The sequence below is a fragment of the Mixophyes fleayi genome, chromosome 7, assembly GCF_038048845.1.
Source record: "Mixophyes fleayi isolate aMixFle1 chromosome 7, aMixFle1.hap1, whole genome shotgun sequence".
In the NCBI taxonomy this organism is placed as follows: Eukaryota; Metazoa; Chordata; class Amphibia; order Anura; family Limnodynastidae; genus Mixophyes; species Mixophyes fleayi.
This window is the reverse complement of record NC_134408.1, coordinates 154,202,100-154,223,145: the sequence shown is the minus strand read 5'-3', so window position 1 is coordinate 154,223,145 and position 21,046 is coordinate 154,202,100. Positions and strand designations below refer to the sequence as shown.

At 45.5% G+C, this 21,046-nt stretch overlaps 1 protein-coding gene across 1 annotated transcript in view; it reads left to right on the top strand.

Moving 5' to 3' along the window:
- Window positions 1-20,369, top strand: part of DPP10 (dipeptidyl peptidase like 10) — a 227,408-nt gene extending 207,039 nt beyond the window's left edge. The window contains exons 22-26 of the mRNA XM_075181255.1: window positions 284-383; window positions 1,481-1,539; window positions 7,615-7,687; window positions 11,741-11,814; window positions 19,487-20,369. Coding sequence (XP_075037356.1) covers window positions 284-383; window positions 1,481-1,539; window positions 7,615-7,687; window positions 11,741-11,814; window positions 19,487-19,624 — 444 coding nt within the window. The 3' untranslated portion in view covers window positions 19,625-20,369. The remainder of the gene's footprint in view (window positions 1-283; window positions 384-1,480; window positions 1,540-7,614; window positions 7,688-11,740; window positions 11,815-19,486) is intronic.
- The last annotated feature ends 677 nt before the right edge of the window (window positions 20,370-21,046 follow it).

Genomic DNA, 21,046 nt, shown 5'->3' with positions numbered 1-21,046 from the left:
GATAGCTCAGTAGACATGTGTGATAACTTAGTAGACATGTGTGATAGCTCAGTAGACATGTATGATAGCTCAGTAGACATGTGTGATAACTTAGTAGACATGTATGATAGCTCAGTAGACATGTGTGATAACTTAGTAGACATGTGTGATAGCTCAGGAGACATGTGTGATAAGTTAATTACTAGGCTCCATACGTTTGTTATCCTATTGGGGTGGGATATAATCCTAAAACATCAGAAAACCTTGCACAGGTCCTATATTAATGGCTTTTTCTCCCACACAGGGCTATGGTGGATACATTGCTTCTATGATTCTAAAAGCCAATGAAAGACTTTTTAAATGTGGAGCCTTAATCGCACCCATCACAGATATGAGGTTATACGGTGAGTAGTATATAGAGCATGGACGAGATGTTCTAGATCAGGGTATCATTGTGTTTAGTGCTGTAAATACTGACATGAGAAGATGTTACTGTGTTACTATGTTACTGTCTCTGGCTACAGTGAATACTCAGACACTGTAACATAATAACATTTCTGCCATCCACGTTCCTAGATAAAACTCTCTTTATTAATATACTTTGAGCTTACCGTATCCGTTGTAACTTTAATATTGAAAAAAATATTGTTTCTAATTACCCAACAAGACATTAATACCGCTCTCATACTGCCGCCCCGGCAATATCCCAGGTTTTTGCCGGGGCTCGGAGCGTCCCAGCTCAGAAACACCATTCATACTGCACTTCGGACCTGGGAATTTCCCGGGTTGACCCCATTCATACTGCACAAGTCTGTGCCCTGACAATTTGTGGAGTCATCACCAGAGCAGTTTTCATTGGCTGAAAAATGGTGATGTCATTGAAAGGTGACTGTTTTTTTTTTCTTCCACGGGCTCCCACCGATGACATCATCCTCCAGAGACAGGCAGACAGCCAATCAGCTTGTTTTCTGTGCAACCCGGGTTGAAAAACCCGGGTTGCACCATTCATAGTGCAGGCAACCCGGGTCCGACCCGGTAATTACCCCTCGATAAATCCCGGGTTGAAGACCAGGGTTTTTAGACCCGGGATTTATGACTTGTACCATTCATACTGCACCAAGACCCGAGTCATTTGAGCTCGCCCCGGCAAAAACCCAGGATTTTGGTGCAGTATGAATGGGGTATTAAATGGGTTTTTGTATTATTGAAGGCGCAATCCTGATGTGTCTTCCATTTATAGTTATTGGATTTCCTGGAGAACCCCTGATTATCAATGCTGCAGCCAATATTTCCCTTCAGTGATATTTTCTGACAAAGATGTGTAATATGGCATCGTCCGCGGACCGGTGTACAGTATAGTCTATTATGCTTCATATGGGGTTATACAAATATATGAGCAAAAATATTTTTACACCAGTAGATATATAAAAAGGAATAATGAATACATTATATATAAACACCAGTCACGGACGTTTATTTGTTGTCTCTTCTTCTCTGAAAGCTTCTGCCTTTTCTGAGCGATACCTTGGAATGCCGTCTACAGAGGAGAACATGTATCAGGTAATATGTCCCCCGTATACATAGATGGTATACGGCGTAGCAGAGCGATTCTTCCTGCTTTGTTCCCTCCCTGGTAACCTCTAAAGGATCATTTTCTGCTGTGATCAGTAATTACATTCTTGGCGCAGGAAGTCTGTTGTACATCAGTTCACTAGACTTCCATGTTCTTACCAACGGTACACAAAATTCCATATGTAAGAATGTCTGAAGCAGCTAATTCGGGATGCGATGTATGCACCAGTCTCATTTTCCCAGATTCCACAGTCAGTAGACAGAAGAGTCTGAATTTATTCCAGTTACGGGCCCCATAAGATGGAAACTAGATACATGGATGACAAACTAAGAGCAGACGGACATTAAAGGGTTCTCTCTCCCTATTTCTTATTATTTATCTAGCTTATCGAGAATGTACCGTCAGTTTTATTTCCCAAAAATAAATCTCGTTTGCATCATTGCAGATCATTCCATCCAGCAAGTCACTTACATGTCTGCAGATCATTCCATCCAGCGAGTCACTCACATGTCTGCAGATCATTCCATCCAGCGAGTCACTTACATGTCTGCAGATCATTCCATCCAGCGAGTCACTCACATGTCTGCAGATCATTCCATCCAGCAACTCACTCACCGATCTGCAGATCATTCCATCCAGTGAGTCACTCACATGTCTGCAGATCATTCCATCCAGCGAGTCACTCACATGTCTGCAGATCATTCCATACAGCGAGTCACTCACAGATCTGCAGATCATTCCATCCAGCAACTCACTCACCGATCTGCAGATCATTCCATCCAGTGAGTCACTTACATGTCTGCAGATCATTCCATCCAGCCAGTCACTCACATGTCTGCAGATCATTCCATCCAGTGAGTCACTTACATGTCTGCAGATCATTCCATCCAGCGAGTCACTTACATGTCTGCAGATCATTCCATCCAGCGAGTCACTTACATGTCTGCAGATCATTCCATCCAGCAACTCACTCACATGTCTGCAGATCATTCCATCCAGCAACTCACTCACATGTCTGCAGATCATTCCATCCAGCCAGTCACTTACATGTCTGCAGATCATTCCATCCAGCGAGTCACTTACATGTCTGCAGATCATTCCATCCAGCCAGTCACTTACATGTCTGCAGATCATTCCATCCAGCGAGTCACTTACATGTCTGCAGATCATTCCATCCAGCGAGTCACTTACATGTCTGCAGATCATTCCATCCAGCCAGTCACTTACATGTCTGCAGATCATTCCATCCAGCCAGTCACTTACATGTCTGCAGATCATTCCATCCAGCGAGTCACTTACATGTCTGCAGATCATTCCATCCAGCGAGTCACTCACATGTCTGCAGATCATTCCATCCAGCCAGTCACTCACATGTCTGCAGATCATTCCATCCAGCCAGTCACTTACATGTCTGCAGATCATTCCATCCAACGAGTCACTTACATGTCTGCAGATCATTCCATCCAGCCAGTCACTTACATGTCTGCAGATCATTCCATCCAGCGAGTCACTTACATGTCTGCAGATCATTCCATCCAGCAAGTCACTTACATGTCTGCAGATCATTCCATCCAGCGAGTCACTTACATGTCTGCAGATCATTCCATCCAGCGAGTCACTCACATGTCTGCAGATCATTCCATCCAGCGAGTCACTCACATGTCTGCAGATCATTCCATCCAGCCAGTCACTCACATGTCTGCAGATCATTCCATCCAGCGAGTCACTTACATGTCTGCAGATCATTCCATCCAGCGAGTCACTCACATGTCTGCAGATCATTCCATCCAGCGAGTCACTCACATGTCTGCAGATCATTCCATCCAGCGAGTCACTCACATGTCTGCAGATCATTCCATCCAGCGAGTCACTTACATGTCTGCAGATCATTCCATCCAGCGAGTCACTTACATGTCTGCAGATCATTCCATCCAGCCAGTCACTTACATGTCTGCAGATCATTCCATCCAGCGAGTCACTTACATGTCTGCAGATCATTCCATCCAGCCAGTCACTCACATGTCTGCAGATCATTCCATCCAGCCAGTCACTCACATGTGTGCAGATCATTCCATCCAGCGAGTCACTTACATGTCTGCAGATCATTCCATCCAGCAAGTCACTTACATGTCTGCAGATCATTCCATCCAGCGAGTCACTTACATGTCTGCAGATCATTCCATCCAGCGAGTCACTCACATGTCTGCAGATCATTCCATCCAGCGAGTCACTCACATGTCTGCAGATCATTCCATCCAGCCAGTCACTCACATGTCTGCAGATCATTCCATCCAGCGAGTCACTTACATGTCTGCAGATCATTCCATCCAGCGAGTCACTCACATGTCTGCAGATCATTCCATCCAGCGAGTCACTCACATGTCTGCAGATCATTCCATCCAGCGAGTCACTCACATGTCTGCAGATCATTCCATCCAGCGAGTCACTTACATGTCTGCAGATCATTCCATCCAGCGAGTCACTTACATGTCTGCAGATCATTCCATCCAGCCAGTCACTCACATGTCTGCAGATCATTCCATCCAGCCAGTCACTTACATGTCTGCAGATCATTCCATCCAGCGAGTCACTTACATGTCTGCAGATCATTCCATCCAGCCAGTCACTCACATGTCTGCAGATCATTCCATCCAGCGAGTCACTTACATGTCTGCAGATCATTCCATCCAGCGAGTCACTCACATGTCTGCAGATCATTCCATCCAGCGAGTCACTCACATGTCTGCAGATCATTCCATCCAGCGAGTCACTCACATGTCTGCAGATCATTCCATCCAGCGAGTCACTTACATGTCTGCAGATCATTCCATCCAGCGAGTCACTTACATGTCTGCAGATCATTCCATCCAGCCAGTCACTCACATGTCTGCAGATCATTCCATCCAGCGAGTCACTTACATGTCTGCAGATCATTCCATCCAGCCAGTCACTCACATGTCTGCAGATCATTCCATCCAGCGAGTCACTCACATGTCTGCAGATCATTCCATCCAGCGAGTCACTTACATGTCTGCAGATCATTCCATCCAGCGAGTCACTCACATGTCTGCAGATCATTCCATCCAGCCAGTCACTCACATGTCTGCAGATCATTCCATCCAGCGAGTCACTTACATGTCTGCAGATCATTCCATCCAGCGAGTCACTTACATGTCTGCAGATCATTCCATCCAGTGAGTCACTCACATGTCTGCAGATCATTCCATCCAGCGACTCACTCACATGTCTGCAGATCATTCCATCCAGTGAGTCACTTACATGTCTGCAGATCATTCCATCCAGCGAGTCACTTACATGTCTGCAGATCATTCCATCCAGCGAGTCACTTACATGTCTGCAGATCATTCCATCCAGCGAGTCACTTACATGTCTGCAGATCATTCCATCCAGCGAGTCACTTACATGTCTGCAGATCATTCCATCCAGTGAGTCACTCACATGTCTGCAGATCATTCCATCCAGCGAGTCACTTACATGTCTGCAGATCATTCCATCCAGCGAGTCACTTACATGTCTGCAGATCATTCCATCCAGCGAGTCACTTACATGTCTGCAGATCATTCCATCCAGTGAGTCACTCACATGTCTGCAGATCATTCCATCCAGCGAGTCACTTACATGTCTGCAGATCATTCCATCCAGTGAGTCACTCACATGTCTGCAGATCATTCCATCCAGCGAGTCACTCACATGTCTGCAGATCATTCCATCCAGCGAGTCACTTACATGTCTGCAGATCATTCCATCCAGCGAGTCACTTACATGTCTGCAGATCATTCCATCCAGTGAGTCACTCACATGTCTGCAGATCATTCCATCCAGCGAGTCACTTACATGTCTGCAGATCATTCCATCCAGTGAGTCACTCACATGTCTGCAGATCATTCCATCCAGCGAGTCACTCACATGTCTGCAGATCATTCCATCCAGCGAGTCACTTACATGTCTGCAGATCATTCCATCCAGCCAGTCACTCACATGTCTGCAGATCATTCCATCCAGCGAGTCACTCACATGTCTGCAGATCATTCCTTCCAACCAGTCACTCACATGTCTGCAGATCATTCCATCCAGCGAGTCACTCACATGTCTGCAGATCATTCCATCCAGCGAGTCACTCACATGTCTGCAGATCATTCCATCCATCAACTCACTCACATGTCTGCAGATCATTCCATACAGCGAGTCACTTACATGTCTGCAGATCATTCCATCCAGCAACTCACTCACCGATCTGCAGATCATTCCATCCAGTGAGTCACTTACATGTCTGCAGATCATTCCATCCAGCCAGTCACTCACATGTCTGCAGATCATTCCATCCAGTGAGTCACTCACAGATCTGCAGATCATTCCATCCAGCAACTCACTCACCGATCTGCAGATCATTCCATCCAGTGAGTCACTTACATGTCTGCAGATCATTCCATCCAGCCAGTCACTCACATGTCTGCAGATCATTCCATCCAGTGAGTCACTTACATGTCTGCAGATCATTCCATCCAGCGAGTCACTTACATGTCTGCAGATCATTCCATCCAGCGAGTCACTTACATGTCTCCAGATCATTCCATCCAGCGAGTCACTTACATGTCTGCAGATCAATCCATCCAGCGAGTCACTTACATGTCTGCAGATCATTCCATCCAGCGAGTCACTTACATGTCTGCAGATCATTCCATCCAGCGAGTCACTTACATGTCTGCAGATCATTCCATCCAGCGAGTCACTTACATGTCTGCAGATCATTCCATCCAGCAACTCACTCACATGTCTGCAGATCATTCCATCCAGCCAGTCACTTACATGTCTGCAGATCATTCCATCCAGCGAGTCACTTACATGTCTGCAGATCATTCCATCCAGCGAGTCACTTACATGTCTGCAGATCATTCCATCCAGCCAGTCACTTACATGTCTGCAGATCATTCCATCCAGCGAGTCACTCACATGTCTGCAGATCATTCCATCCAGCAAGTCACTTACATGTCTGCAGATCATTCCATCCAGCGAGTCACTTACATGTCTGCAGATCATTCCATCCAGCCAGTCACTTACATGTCTGCAGATCATTCCATCCAGCGAGTCACTTACATGTCTGCAGATCATTCCATCCAGCAAGTCACTTACATGTCTGCAGATCATTCCATCCAGCCAGTCACTTACATGTCTGCAGATCATTCCATCCAGCGAGTCACTTACATGTCTGCAGATCATTCCATCCAGCGAGTCACTTACATGTCTGCAGATCATTCCATCCAGCGAGTCACTTACATGTCTGCAGATCATTCCATCCAGCCAGTCACTTACATGTCTGCAGATCATTCCATCCAGCGAGTCACTCACATGTCTGCAGATCATTCCATCCAGCAAGTCACTTACATGTCTGCAGATCATTCCATCCAGCGAGTCACTTACATGTCTGCAGATCATTCCATCCAGCCAGTCACTTACATGTCTGCAGATCATTCCATCCAGCGAGTCACTTACATGTCTGCAGATCATTCCATCCAGCCAGTCACTTACATGTCTGCAGATCATTCCATCCAGCGAGTCACTCACATGTCTGCAGATCATTCCATCCAGCCAGTCACTCACATGTCTGCAGATCATTCCATCCAGCAAGTCACTCACATGTCTGCAGATCATTCCATCCAGCAAGTCACTCACATGTCTGCAGATCATTCCTTCCAACCAGTCACTTACATGTCTGCAGATCATTCCATCCAACCAGTCACTTACATGTCTGCAGATCATTCCTTCCAACCAGTCACTTACATGTCTGCAGATCATTCCATCCAACCAGTCACTTACATGTCTGCAGATCATTCCATCCAACAAGTCACTTACATGTCTGCAGATCATTCCATCCAGCGAGTCACTCACAGATCTGCAGATCATTCCATCCAACCAGTCACTCAGAGATCTGCAGGTCATTCCTTGTAGCGTGTCAATCACATGTCTGCAGATCATTCCACCAGTTGTGATACTGAAGATAAATATTGAATTTTATCATTTCAATCCCTACTTTCTATTTTCAGGCATCTAGTGTTCTACACAATATCCACGGCTTTAAGGAAAAGAACTTATTACTAGTCCATGGCACGGCAGACGGTGAGTACGGTGATAGAATCGGACAATCTGTCCTTAGTACTTTATAAAATGTTTGCAGGCTCCACCCCCATTCCCCATATACTCACGTTACAGGATCTAGTGACACCCCCATTCCCCATATACTCACGTTACAGGATCTAGTGACACCCCCATTCCTCACAGACTGATGTTACCAGGATCCAGCGACACCCCCATTCCTCACAGACTGATGTTACCAGGATCTAGCGACACCCCCATTCCCCATATACTCACGTTACAGGATCTAGTGACACCCCCATTCCCCATATACTCACGTTACAGGATCTAGTGACACCCCCATTCCTCACATACTCACGTTACAGGATCTAGTGACACCCCCATTCCCCATATACTCACGTTACAGGATCTAGTGACACCCCCATTCCCCATATACTCACGTTACAGGATCTAGTGACACCCCCATTCCTCACAGACTGATGTTACCAGGATCTAGCGACACCCCCATTCCTCACATACTGATGTTACCAGGATCTAGTGACACCCCCATTCCTTACATACTGATGTTACCAGGATCTAGTGACACCCCCATTCCTCACATACTGATGTTACCAGGATCCAGCGACACCCCCATTCCTCACAGACTGATGTTACCAGGATCTAGCGACACCCCCATTCCTCACATACTGACGTTACCAGGATCTAGCGACACCCCCATTCCCCATATACTCACGTTACAGGATCTAGCGACACCCCCATTCCTCACATACTGATGTTACCAGGATCTAGCAACACCCCCCATTCCTCACATACTGATGTTACCAGGATCTAGCGACACCCCCATTCCTCACATACTGATGTTACCAGGATCTAGCGACACCCCCATTCCTCACATACTGATGTTACCAGGATCTAGCAACACCCCCCATTCCTCACATACTGATGTTACCAGGATCTAGTGACACCCCCATTCCTCACATACTGATGTTACCAGGATCTAGTGACACCCCCATTCCTCACATACTGATGTTACCAGGATCTAGCGACACCCCCATTCCTCACATACTGATGTTACCAGGATCTAGCGACACCCCCCATTCCTCACATACTGATGTTACCAGGATCTAGCGACACCCCCCATTCCTCACATACTGATGTTACCAGGATCTAGTGACACCCCCATTCCTCACATACTGACGTTACCAGGATCCAGCGACACCCCCATTCCTCATATACTGATGTTACCAGGATCTAGTGACACCCCCATTCCTTACATACTGATGTTACCAGGATCTAGCGACACCCCCATTCCTCACATACTGACGTTACCAGGATCTAGCGACACCCCCATTCCTCACATACTGATGTTACCAGGATCTAGCGACACCCCCCATTCCTCACATACTGATGTTACCAGGATCTAGCGACACCCCCCATTCCTCACATACTGATGTTACCAGGATCTAGCGATACCCCCATTCCTCACATACTGATGTTACCAGGATCTAGCGACACCCCCATTCCTCACATACTGATGTTACCAGGATCTAGCGACACCCCCATTCCTCACATACTGATGTTACCAGGATCTAGCGACACCCCCCATTCCTCACATACTGATGTTACCAGGATCTAGCGACACCCCCCATTCCTCACATACTGATGTTACCAGGATCTAGCGATACCCCCATTCCTCACATACTGATGTTACCAGGATCTAGCGACACCCCCATTCCTCACATACTGATGTTACCAGGATCTAGCGACACCCCCATTCCTCACATACTGATGTTACCAGGATCTAGCGACACCCCCCATTCCTCACATACTGATGTTACCAGGATCTAGTGACACCCCCATTCCTCACATACTGATGTTACCAGGATCTAGTGACACCCCCATTCCTCACATACTGATGTTACCAGGATCCAGCGACACCCCCATTCCTCACAGACTGATGTTACCAGGATCTAGCGACACCCCCATTCCTCACATACTGACGTTACCAGGATCTAGCGACACCCCCATTCCCCATATACTCACGTTACAGGATCTAGCGACACCCCCATTCCTCACATACTGATGTTACCAGGATCTAGCAACACCCCCCATTCCTCACATACTGATGTTACCAGGATCTAGCGACACCCCCATTCCTCACATACTGATGTTACCAGGATCTAGCGACACCCCCATTCCTCACATACTGATGTTACCAGGATCTAGCAACACCCCCCATTCCTCACATACTGATGTTACCAGGATCTAGTGACACCCCCATTCCTCACATACTGATGTTACCAGGATCTAGTGACACCCCCATTCCTCACATACTGATGTTACCAGGATCTAGCGACACCCCCATTCCTCACATACTGATGTTACCAGGATCTAGCGACACCCCCCATTCCTCACATACTGATGTTACCAGGATCTAGCGACACCCCCCATTCCTCACATACTGATGTTACCAGGATCTAGTGACACCCCCATTCCTCACATACTGACGTTACCAGGATCCAGCGACACCCCCATTCCTCATATACTGATGTTACCAGGATCTAGTGACACCCCCATTCCTTACATACTGATGTTACCAGGATCTAGCGACACCCCCATTCCTCACATACTGACGTTACCAGGATCTAGCGACACCCCCATTCCTCACATACTGATGTTACCAGGATCTAGCGACACCCCCCATTCCTCACATACTGATGTTACCAGGATCTAGCGACACCCCCCATTCCTCACATACTGATGTTACCAGGATCTAGCGATACCCCCATTCCTCACATACTGATGTTACCAGGATCTAGCGACACCCCCATTCCTCACATACTGATGTTACCAGGATCTAGCGACACCCCCATTCCTCACATACTGATGTTACCAGGATCTAGCGACACCCCCCATTCCTCACATACTGATGTTACCAGGATCTAGCGACACCCCCCATTCCTCACATACTGATGTTACCAGGATCTAGCGATACCCCCATTCCTCACATACTGATGTTACCAGGATCTAGCGACACCCCCATTCCTCACATACTGATGTTACCAGGATCTAGCGACACCCCCATTCCTCACATACTGATGTTACCAGGATCTAGCGACACCCCCCATTCCTCACATACTGATGTTACCAGGATCTAGTGACACCCCCATTCCTCACATACTGATGTTACCAGGATCCAGCGACACCCCCCATTCCTCACATACTGATGTTACCAGGATCTAGCGACACCCCCCATTCCTCACATACTGATGTTACCAGGATCTAGCGACACCCCCATTCCTCACATACTGATGTTACCAGGATCTAGCGACACCCCCCATTCCTCACATACTGATGTTACCAGGATCTAGCGACACCCCCCATTCCTCACATACTGATGTTACCAGGATCTAGCGATACCCCCATTCCTCACATACTGATGTTACCAGGATCTAGCGACACCCCCATTCCTCACATACTGATGTTACCAGGATCTAGCGACACCCCCATTCCTCACATACTGATGTTACCAGGATCTAGCGACACCCCCCATTCCTCACATACTGATGTTACCAGGATCTAGTGACACCCCCATTCCTCACATACTGATGTTACCAGGATCCAGCGACACCCCCCATTCCTCACATACTGATGTTACCAGGATCTAGCGACACCCCCATTCCTCACATACTGATGTTACCAGGATCTAGCGACACCCCCATTTCTCACATGCTCATGTTACAGGACACCCAGAGAGTGGCCAGAAATGACTGCCCAGATGAAACCTACTAGATGGAATTATCTTTTACACATGGGGGGCACAATATCCAGACAGACAGATCTGACAAAGCTTTGATTTTCTGGATGGAGTTTTAATAAACTTGTTGTAAATTTATGTTGATAGCCGATGCATCTGTTATTCTGGGGACCACAGTGAAGTTTATTTTCCATATTTTGATAGACAGATTTAGGGTTTTCTCTTCCACAGTTTCAGGATAATTTTCTATGAGAACAGATGTGACAATTTCCTTTATTTTTATGAATTTATCGTCTGTTTCTCTGGTTACGTCTCTCCAGCAAAAGTCCATTTCCAGCATTCGGCAGAATTAATCAAACAGTTGATCAAGGCCGGGGTGAATCACACGATGCAGGTGAGTATCTCTCTGCTCAGATAGCGCTTAGTCACAGAGGGCCTGATTAACATCAGAACAGAACTTGCAGCTTAGTATAGAGCAAGAACGTGAGCGCTGTTCCTACCGTATACGAGTCCACGCGGATCTCAGTATGTGCTAAGATTGGAGTCTGGTTATAAGTACTCTCTGTGTAAACAGTACTGGCCGTATGTAGACAGATAGAACACACTGCAGGCTACGCACAAGCGTATGTACAATACGAGGTCTGATCAGAGCGCATACAAAAATATTTATAGAAATGAACAACTCTAAACAGTAACATCTGGTTGGTTTTTACATTAAATACATAAATTAGGATATTCTTAATGCAAACTGTATGTACAATGCATTTTTATAATCTGTCTTACCTGCATACACATGTTCTGTGCTATCTAGAGGCATGCATACGTGTACGTGTACAGAGACTATGTCGTGTCAGTCAGCACTGACACCTGCCCTGTATCTGGTCTGACACTGAGTGTACTGTAGTGTAGAGAGACCCAGGACTGAGTCATCCGTTTCTGCGTCGGCTCACCGTACTGTACGTTGCGTATGTCTGCCGGCCCCTGCCCGCTCCCGTCAAGTCGGAGGCAGCACTTAGACATAATTTCCAATTGTGTTCATTGGCTTAAGGTCTGTTGCTGAGCATGCACAGAGTTATTTCATGCAAATTACAGCACACAAATGAACTTACGTCTGAACATGAATCGGGCTCATAGTATCTGACGTAACCACACAGCCAGGTCCAGGTCATTAGTGTTATATGTTATTGTGTCAGCTAAGAGTTACACAACAGATATAATTACATCTTTATTACCATAGAAGATTCCTGCAGACGTGATGCTGATGGTTATCTATGAATATTTTATACTTTATTATCCTCTATACATTACATTATTCCATCTATTTGAATTACTTGGAAATTGTGTTGTTATTATTTTATTGGCTGTGTGGCATCATTAACACAGTTTAATCTATATTTATGATACCCTCCCTCGCTGCCTGTGCTAAGGCACCAGATAAAATATAATCATATAAAATTGAACCCGGCTCATCGTCCGGGAATCGTTTCTAAATTTAATTTCCTGATCTCGGTGGAGGAAACTTCCTCTGTGCACCATCTCTGATCCTGCACCGCATCTCCAGTTACACCTAGGTTGACGTTGGTTTACAGAAGGAGATAGCAGTGGTTGCTGAGGGGCAGAACTTGGACAGAGAGACAGTTTTACCTGCGGAGTAGAATGTGCCTAGTTTTGCAGAGTGGAATCAAGATTTGTTTTTGCCAGCGAGATTATTGAATTGAGATGGGGGGGCAGAAAGGGATGTTTTAGGGGTACGAAATTTCTTACATTTTGCAAAAGCTCAGAGATAACTGTATTCGGGTTTTGTCCTAGACTAATAATGCCCCATTTTCAGCCTCCATGTTGTACACATGTAAAATAACAGTGCTCATTGTCCCCTCACTCTCATAATTATTCTAAGCCACAACTATGGCTAAATTAAGCCGTAGGAATAAAACAGAAAGGTGTCACGCCTAACAGATATTGTAGAACAGGTGGTAGAGGTCTTCACCTATAGCAGTCGCCTTTCCCGTAGAGCTTGTTGTACTTACAGTTACTCCGATGCCCCCAGGTGTTATGCTCTGCGTAGTACAAGCTTATGGATATAACCGTAGTGCGGGCAAGGGATTGAGACAGGCTGAGGTCATAGGGCACAAGCAGGCAGCGAGGTGAGGTCCAGGTAAAGGGTCAGGTCCAGCAGAACGACAGGATATCCAAGTCACAAACAGAAGTCAGGGTCACCAGCAGTAAATCACGGTACAAAAAACAAGCCAAGGGTCATACACAGAAGGTTCTATCCAGAAGTACAGGAACAAAGTACAGGAGCAGGTCAGCATGGAGGAAACTGAACACTATAACCGGCAAAGAGGCTAAGCCCTCCATGCCCTAAATACCTAGACTGCCCAATCAGATTTAAGGAGGTGCTGGGTTTTAATCGACCACCTGAGGCTGTAAATACAGAGTTAAATTAATCGGCACCTGCGCCCCGCTGCCTCTAATGCCGGGATCCTGGGCTGTCAGTGAGAGCATCTAGGCTGTTGCCACGGTGATGGCCAGGACCTAGAAACAGGAAGTGACATCCCAGGACAGTCAGGAAGCAAGCAGGAGAGACGAGCCGCGGATCGCTGCAGCTCGTAACAGTACCCCACCTCCTTGAGGAGGGGTTAAGGAACCCTGACTTCCTGGGTTGTTGGGAAATTGTTTGAAAAATTCTCTAATGAGCTCGCCGGGGTGTAAACAGCTCTGCAGGGCACAGGATCGTTCCTCCGGGCCACGACCCTTCCACTGTACCAGGAAATGGATTTTCCCCTGGACCTTTGTAGAATCAAGAATTTTTTCCACCACAAATCTCTGATGATCCTCCAAGTTAACAGACTTCAGGAGAGAACAATGGAAAGTGTTCGGAATCCTAAAAGAACAGGGAAGCTTCAACCTGAAGGCGACAGGATTGACCTGTTTAAAAATCAAAAAATGTCCAATGAATCTAGGGCCAAGTTTTTTACAGGGTTGTTTGAGCCTGATATTATGAGTGGATAGCCAGAACTTTTGACCCACTTTAAAAGAACTAATTCCTCGGTAATGGTCTGCAAACCTTTTAGACTGGAAAGAGGCCTGTAATAAAGCAAAGTGGACTTTCTTCCATATGATCCTGAGATGAGAAGCGGTGGAACGTATCTCTAAGAGGCCAGAATGGTTGAGAGAGGACAATGAGTTGGACCTTGGATAGAAACCAAAATTGCAGAAAAATGGAGAGGTGCGAGTGGAGGAATGACACAATTTATTATATGGTAACTGGAAGAAAAGATGACCAATTGTCTTCAAATTCGGAGGTATAAAAGCGTATAAATTGTTCTAAAGATTGATTAACTCTTTCAGTCTGTCCGTTGGACTGTGGATAATAGGCTGATGAGAAGCTGATGTTAATCCTAAGGAGGCTACAGAAGGACTTCCAGAATTGGGCAACAAATTGGAAGCTGCGGTCTGAGACAATATCAACAGGTAAGCCATGGAGACGGAAAACATGCTGTATAAAGAGTACAGCCAGACTCTGAGCACTGGGAAGCTTGGTCAATGGAATAAAATGAGACATCTTACTGAAACGGTCCACTATTACCAAAATGGTGTTGTTTCCTGAAGAACATGGCAGATCCACAATAAAATCCATTGAGAAATGCGTCCAGGGTTTTATAGGAGTAGACAATGGCAGGGCATAAGCGGGCCTGAGAGACAGTTTCTGGAAGGTTTGTTTTTTGTGCAATCTTCACAGGAAAGAACAACAGTTTTGGAGATACCCGGATGCCCGGCAGACTTGTTCTCGTGGGCCTCAGAAAGAACTGCTCTTCGTAGATGAACTGCAATAAATAGGCAACCTGCAGGTGTTTCTGAAGGATCTAATTTCTGGAATTGACGAGTTGTATTATCTAGGTCTTGGGTCACACCGGGGTGTATAATGGAAGAAGGAATAATGGGCTGCGGTTCTCCAGCAGGTAATTGGTGAGGAATAAAGCTTCTAGACAACGCATCGCCTTGGTATTCTTGGATCCAGATCTATAGGTTATGACAAACGTAAAACGAGTGAAAAATAATGCCCATCGAGCTTGTCTGAAGTTTAACCGTTTTGCAGTTTCAATGTACAAGAGATTTTTGTGATCAGTGAAGACTGAAATCGTATGAACAGCTGCCTCCAACCAGTGACGCCCCTCTTCAAAGGCCCACTTAATTGCTAGAAGTTCTGAATTGCTAATATCATAGTTAACCTCAGCAACAGAAAATTTCCGCAATAAGAAAGCACATGGATGCAATCTATGGTTGCAGGGATCCCTCTGGGATAGGACAGCACCAGCACCTACCTCAGAGGCTTCTGCCTCCAGTTTGAATGGTAAATCCGGATTGGGAGTGTTGAATGCGGTCTTCCATTCTTCACCTTCCCTGATGCGGATGAGGTTGTGAACACATCGTAGATCAATCTTGGTGTAGACAGTAGCATTTCTGAGTTGATCGAACAGTACTGAGATGAGTGGGAGTGGATAGGTGTTTTTAATGGTGATCTTGTTTAATCCTTGGAAATCAATGCAAGGGAAAAGACTACCATCCTTCTTAGACACGAAAAAACACCCAATTTTGAGAGCAATTCCAGCGGACAATCTCTCCTAAGCTCCAATCAATAACTGGGTTATGGAGATGGAGCCAGGGATGACCCAGAATTAGTGGAACAGAAGGGCAGTTAAGGAGAGAGAGAGACAGGTTTTTCGGAATGAAGAGTTCCCATCATTAGTTGTAATGGCAGAGTCTTGTAGGAAATCCTGCCATTGATTAAAGGCCTCCATCCAGACCAGAAACTGTGATTGTAGTGTTGATTTTCATGAGAGGAATCCCAAGAGATTTGGCAAAGCCGATAATTAAAAAATTCCCTGCGGCACTGCTATATAAAAAGGCTAAGATGGCGGTGGAGCGTGATCCAAATGTAATATGAGTGGGAACTAATAAGGCATTTTTGGAAGAAATAAACTGCAGACCTAGATGAACTGAAAGTGTCCCACAGTATAGACAAAGACCTAAGGTACGTTTCCTAGTTCTTTCCTCTGGAGAGAGGTGAAAGTCCCTAGCTGCATAGGTTCTGCTGCTTTTTTATAGTAGGAGGGACAGGGAAAGGACTGTGCCTGAGGTAGGTGCTTCCTTCTCAGCTTTTCTTTCTTTTATGCGTCTATCAACCTTTATAGCCAGTTGCATAAGTCCCTCCAGAAAGGTAGGTGAAGGGTATTGAACTATGGAGTCCTTAATTTGATCTGACAGGCCTAAACGGAACTGACTGCGTAATGCAGGGTCATTCCACTCACTGTCAGTGGACCACGCTGGAACTCGGCAGAATACATCTCAGCGGAGCCTCGGCCTTGTTTAAGTGATCTGAGTTGGGACTCAGCAGAAGCCACTCGATCCGGGTTGTCATACAGGAGACCTAAGGCATTGAAGAACTTATCCACTGATCTTAATGAGGGACTATCAGAAGGCAAGCTGAAATCCCAGGACTGAGGGTCACCCTGAAGGAGCGAAATTACTATTCCCACTCTCTGTTGCTCACAGCCGTAGGAGCGAGGCTGAAGGCAAAAATACAGTTTGCAGCTCTTCTTAAAGTTGCGGAACAAGCTTCTGTCTCCAGAAAATTGGTCCGGTAAATTCAACTTGGGCCCAACAGTAGGTGCTGAAGTGACCTGTGAGGTCCTGGAGGCTTCTTCTTGTGCAGATAAGCGGTGCAACAAACCTTGGACCATCTGGGATAAGGTTTGAATCTGACTAGCCAGCAACTGGCTGGAGAAGGATTTGTCCCGCTTTCATCCATGGAAGTGAGTTCTTCCAGATACTTCACTGGCTAGTTGTAATGTTTGGCTAACGGCTATTGTCATAAGCTTGTAGAACAGGTGGTAGAGGTCTTCACTTATAGCAGCCAACTTTCCCCTAGAGCTTGTTCCTCTTACAGGATGCCCCCAGGTCTTATGCTCTGCGTAGTACAAGCTTATGAATATAACCATAGCGCGGGCAAGGGGGTGACGGCAAGAGGTAACCAGAGACAGTCCAAGGTCATAGGGCACAAGCAGGCAGTGAGGTGAGGGTCAGGTCTGGCAGAAAGACAGGATATCCGAGTCACGAGACCTACAAACTGGAAGTGACATCCCAGCAGTTTCTATGACAGCCGGGATACAAGCAGGAGAGATGAGCCATGGATCGCAGCTCGTAACAAAAAGAATAATGAAAAGGGGTGGTAGTAAAGTAGTAGGAGGGTGGACTTTTTTTTCCTCAAAAGGTTTTTATTAAGTTTTTAGTAAAAGAATATGTAACAAACATAGCAGTTACCACAGAGTACAGTGCATAATGTAGATCCAATAAATCAGTCAGAACTGCCCATAAACCATCAAAAAAGTAACAAAAAACAATAACACAGGAAACATTCAAGTACACATAAGACAAAGACTTCAGGAGGGTGGACTTTTGATAGGATATCTATACTCTAGCAAAGTTCATCGGAAGATTTTTACATCTCTTCGTGTACAAAGACGCACTTATATGTAGTGAAGGTGTCACGAATCTAGCGGATAGTGTGGATTCACTTTCGCCAACCAGGATTATCGCTGGCAGTAACAGGCGCGTAGTCTAAGGAAGCTCCGTTTTTTGCCAGTTAACCCTGCAAGGAGGTCTGGGCTTCTCTGCAGGTAGGTTCACAGGTCGTGGCCCTCTGCGCTGCCTCCAGGTGTGACGAGCTGACATCAAACTGTAAGAGACTGGTCAACGTAGCTGGAACTGCTACACAAACAGACTGTAGAGTGCCAGAACAGCAAACAGAAGGAGTGACAGAACAAGCCGAGTCAGCAACAAACAGGAGCATAAACAATACCAATCGACAGCCAGGAGAGAGTTCAGGAACGGTCCGTGTCAGAATTCACAGAGTTCAGCCACAAGGAGAACTGGGACGCTGAAGTAAAGGTTTGGAGCCTAATACTCTGGCACAGGCCTGTGGACTGAGCAGGTTAATATAGCTAATCTGATAAATTGGGTGGGTCTCAGGTCAGACCACATGATCACAGGTTCAGATTTCTTAAAGGGCCATGCACCTTCTGTTAGACAAAGTATTATTATGGCACAAGGCTCTGTGCCGGGAGCTGAGGGAAGAGTAGAGGGAACGTACCAGACAGCGGGTTTGAAAAGTAACAGCTGGATTCCTATGTGTGGCAGAAGGCCGAACTGGAGAAAGGAGAATATGTGTGCTCCCAGGGTGTATCTAACCATCAGCTGTACCCACTGATACTATGATATTATGTTCCTCTGAGACAATTCATCCCACTCAGCTTTCTTTAATTAGCTGATTCAGTATAGTGCTCGCAGCTTCAGTGTATGCCATAGCTTCAGTGTATGTCACAGCCTTCATAACCTTGGTGTGTGCCGCAGCGTTTGTGTATTCCGCAGCCTCTCTGTGTGCCGCAGCCTCGGCGTTTGCCGTAGCCTTGGTGTGTGCCGCAGTCTCGGTGTGTGTCACATCCTCCGTGTTTGTCGCAGCCTCGTACATCCCAGCCTCTCACTTCCTATGTCACTTTGTTATCATTCATTCTGGTTCTCTCTCATTGCAGACAAATGGAGATATTTAGCTACAGATATATAACTGGGGATATTGGTTATTTAGTGGTGATTTTGTGTGGAGCTTGTGAGTCAGACATAGATCAGTATCATCGCCTGATCTATTGTGTTATATGGTCACAATCCAGCATCTCCTCAGCTCCAGATAAAGATGGCCGTAGATGTCACGTGATTGGATGTAATTATATTTCTCAGATAAGTTTGGATCCTTTGTGCTATTACCGGGATGCACATTTTCTGAAATTGATTATCTGTAATCTCTGGAGACGTTTTTATTACACATCATGGAAGGAATCGGAAGAGCTCATTCTCCAGCTGACATGAGCAATGATGCTGGACTCTCTATCAGTAATAGAGGGGGCTGCGCTGTGCGGGGCTCTCATCATCTTCATCCTCACGTCACTTTGTAGACAATACAATGTCCACCACAAACATTCATCATTGCACTTTTCTCTCTCCTTCTCCAGATCTATCCGGATGAAGGTCACAGCATCTCGTCTGAGAAGAGTCGCTTCCACCTCTACAGCAATCTGCTCCGCTTCTTCAGTGACTGTTCACAGGGAGAAGCTCCGATTGTTCTGCAGGAAGTTGAGGAAGATGAATGAAGATGACTTTCAGAGTTTGTTCAGAGTCACTATCGCCCTCAGAGATAGACTGTCCCACAACAGCTACATCAGCACACATGGAGTTATCCACAGACTCCCAGGTGTGTTACTGAGGAGTTAAACGTTCCACCTGCTGGGAGGTGTACCGGGCATTTTGCTATCCAGATGGACTTAGTTTTGGATACAATTAGTGTAGTGCATGTTTTCTTCTGTTCCAAGACATTGTACTAACGTTTGATTTTGAGGCACTGCGAGCAGTTTCCGTCCAACATTCCTTCCAGAACCTCCCCAGGTCGCGTAAACTTTTACTAAACCAGCGCCATTTCTTCTACACAGGATTTTACCTCTTCCCTTGGACAAACCCCTTTCGGTTGGTTGTTTTGCATCAATATTTCGTTTGGAACTTTTCCCGATTCCTGACTCTTGTTATTGTTCCCTGACCCAGAGGGAGACACTTTTTGGTAGAGGATTTTCGCGATGTATATTCGCATTTCTACATAAACTCAATAAACTCAAAGAATCTCCCTTGAATCTCTAAGGGACACTTATATTTTTCAAGCCCTATTGGAGGCATTTAAGCTGTTATTCATTCCAGTTGTGTTAGCGGATTCTCATTTTAAAACAAGAAGTGTTTTATTTGTTTAATTAGTTTAATATACAGAAATATCTGACTTGCTTTACTTTCCAATGTAAATTTCACTTGTATATATGAAAACATCAATATTAAATTATGGTTTGATAAAAATGTATCATTTCTTATGTGCTGGACTGATCCCGTCACTATATTAAGTTTACTTTTTGTTAATGAAATGTTTCTGCAATATATACTTGAATGTACCATGAGGATCTCGAGGACAATAAATGAACAATTTCTATCACTTGATTTTAAAAAAATATCCAGTATCCACATTGTGCTGATCTTCAAGGAATGATCCCAGGAAATCTGAAGTCTGAATTTAATGATGGTGTTTAGGATTTACTATATTTAACAGCCAATAAATCAGCATCAATTCCGTTGGTAATTCAATAAATTAATTCCAATAAAACGTGAATGTTGTCCAGGAGATTTTGGTAGAAATCCCCCCGACTATATCCCAGACAGCACTTTAATGTAATGTTTTATTACCCTGACCCCTCTAGTTAATACAACTAAACGTTTGCCCTCTAAATGTAAGTTCTACATTTACTGATCCATTGTAGCAGCAAAACTATTCATACAGAGATTTTTCAGCATGTGAGTAAAGACTGATCATGATCCGTCCTCTAACAGAGTAGAGCAGCTGTCGTATTAGGATCCTTGCAGGGTTTCACAACTTACTCCTCAATTCTTCCAACCCCACTTTAGTCTCCCACCACCTACCCCTGTTCACGTCTTCTCTCAAGCCCACCTTGTCCTCCTTTCACCACCTCTGGTCCCTTTCT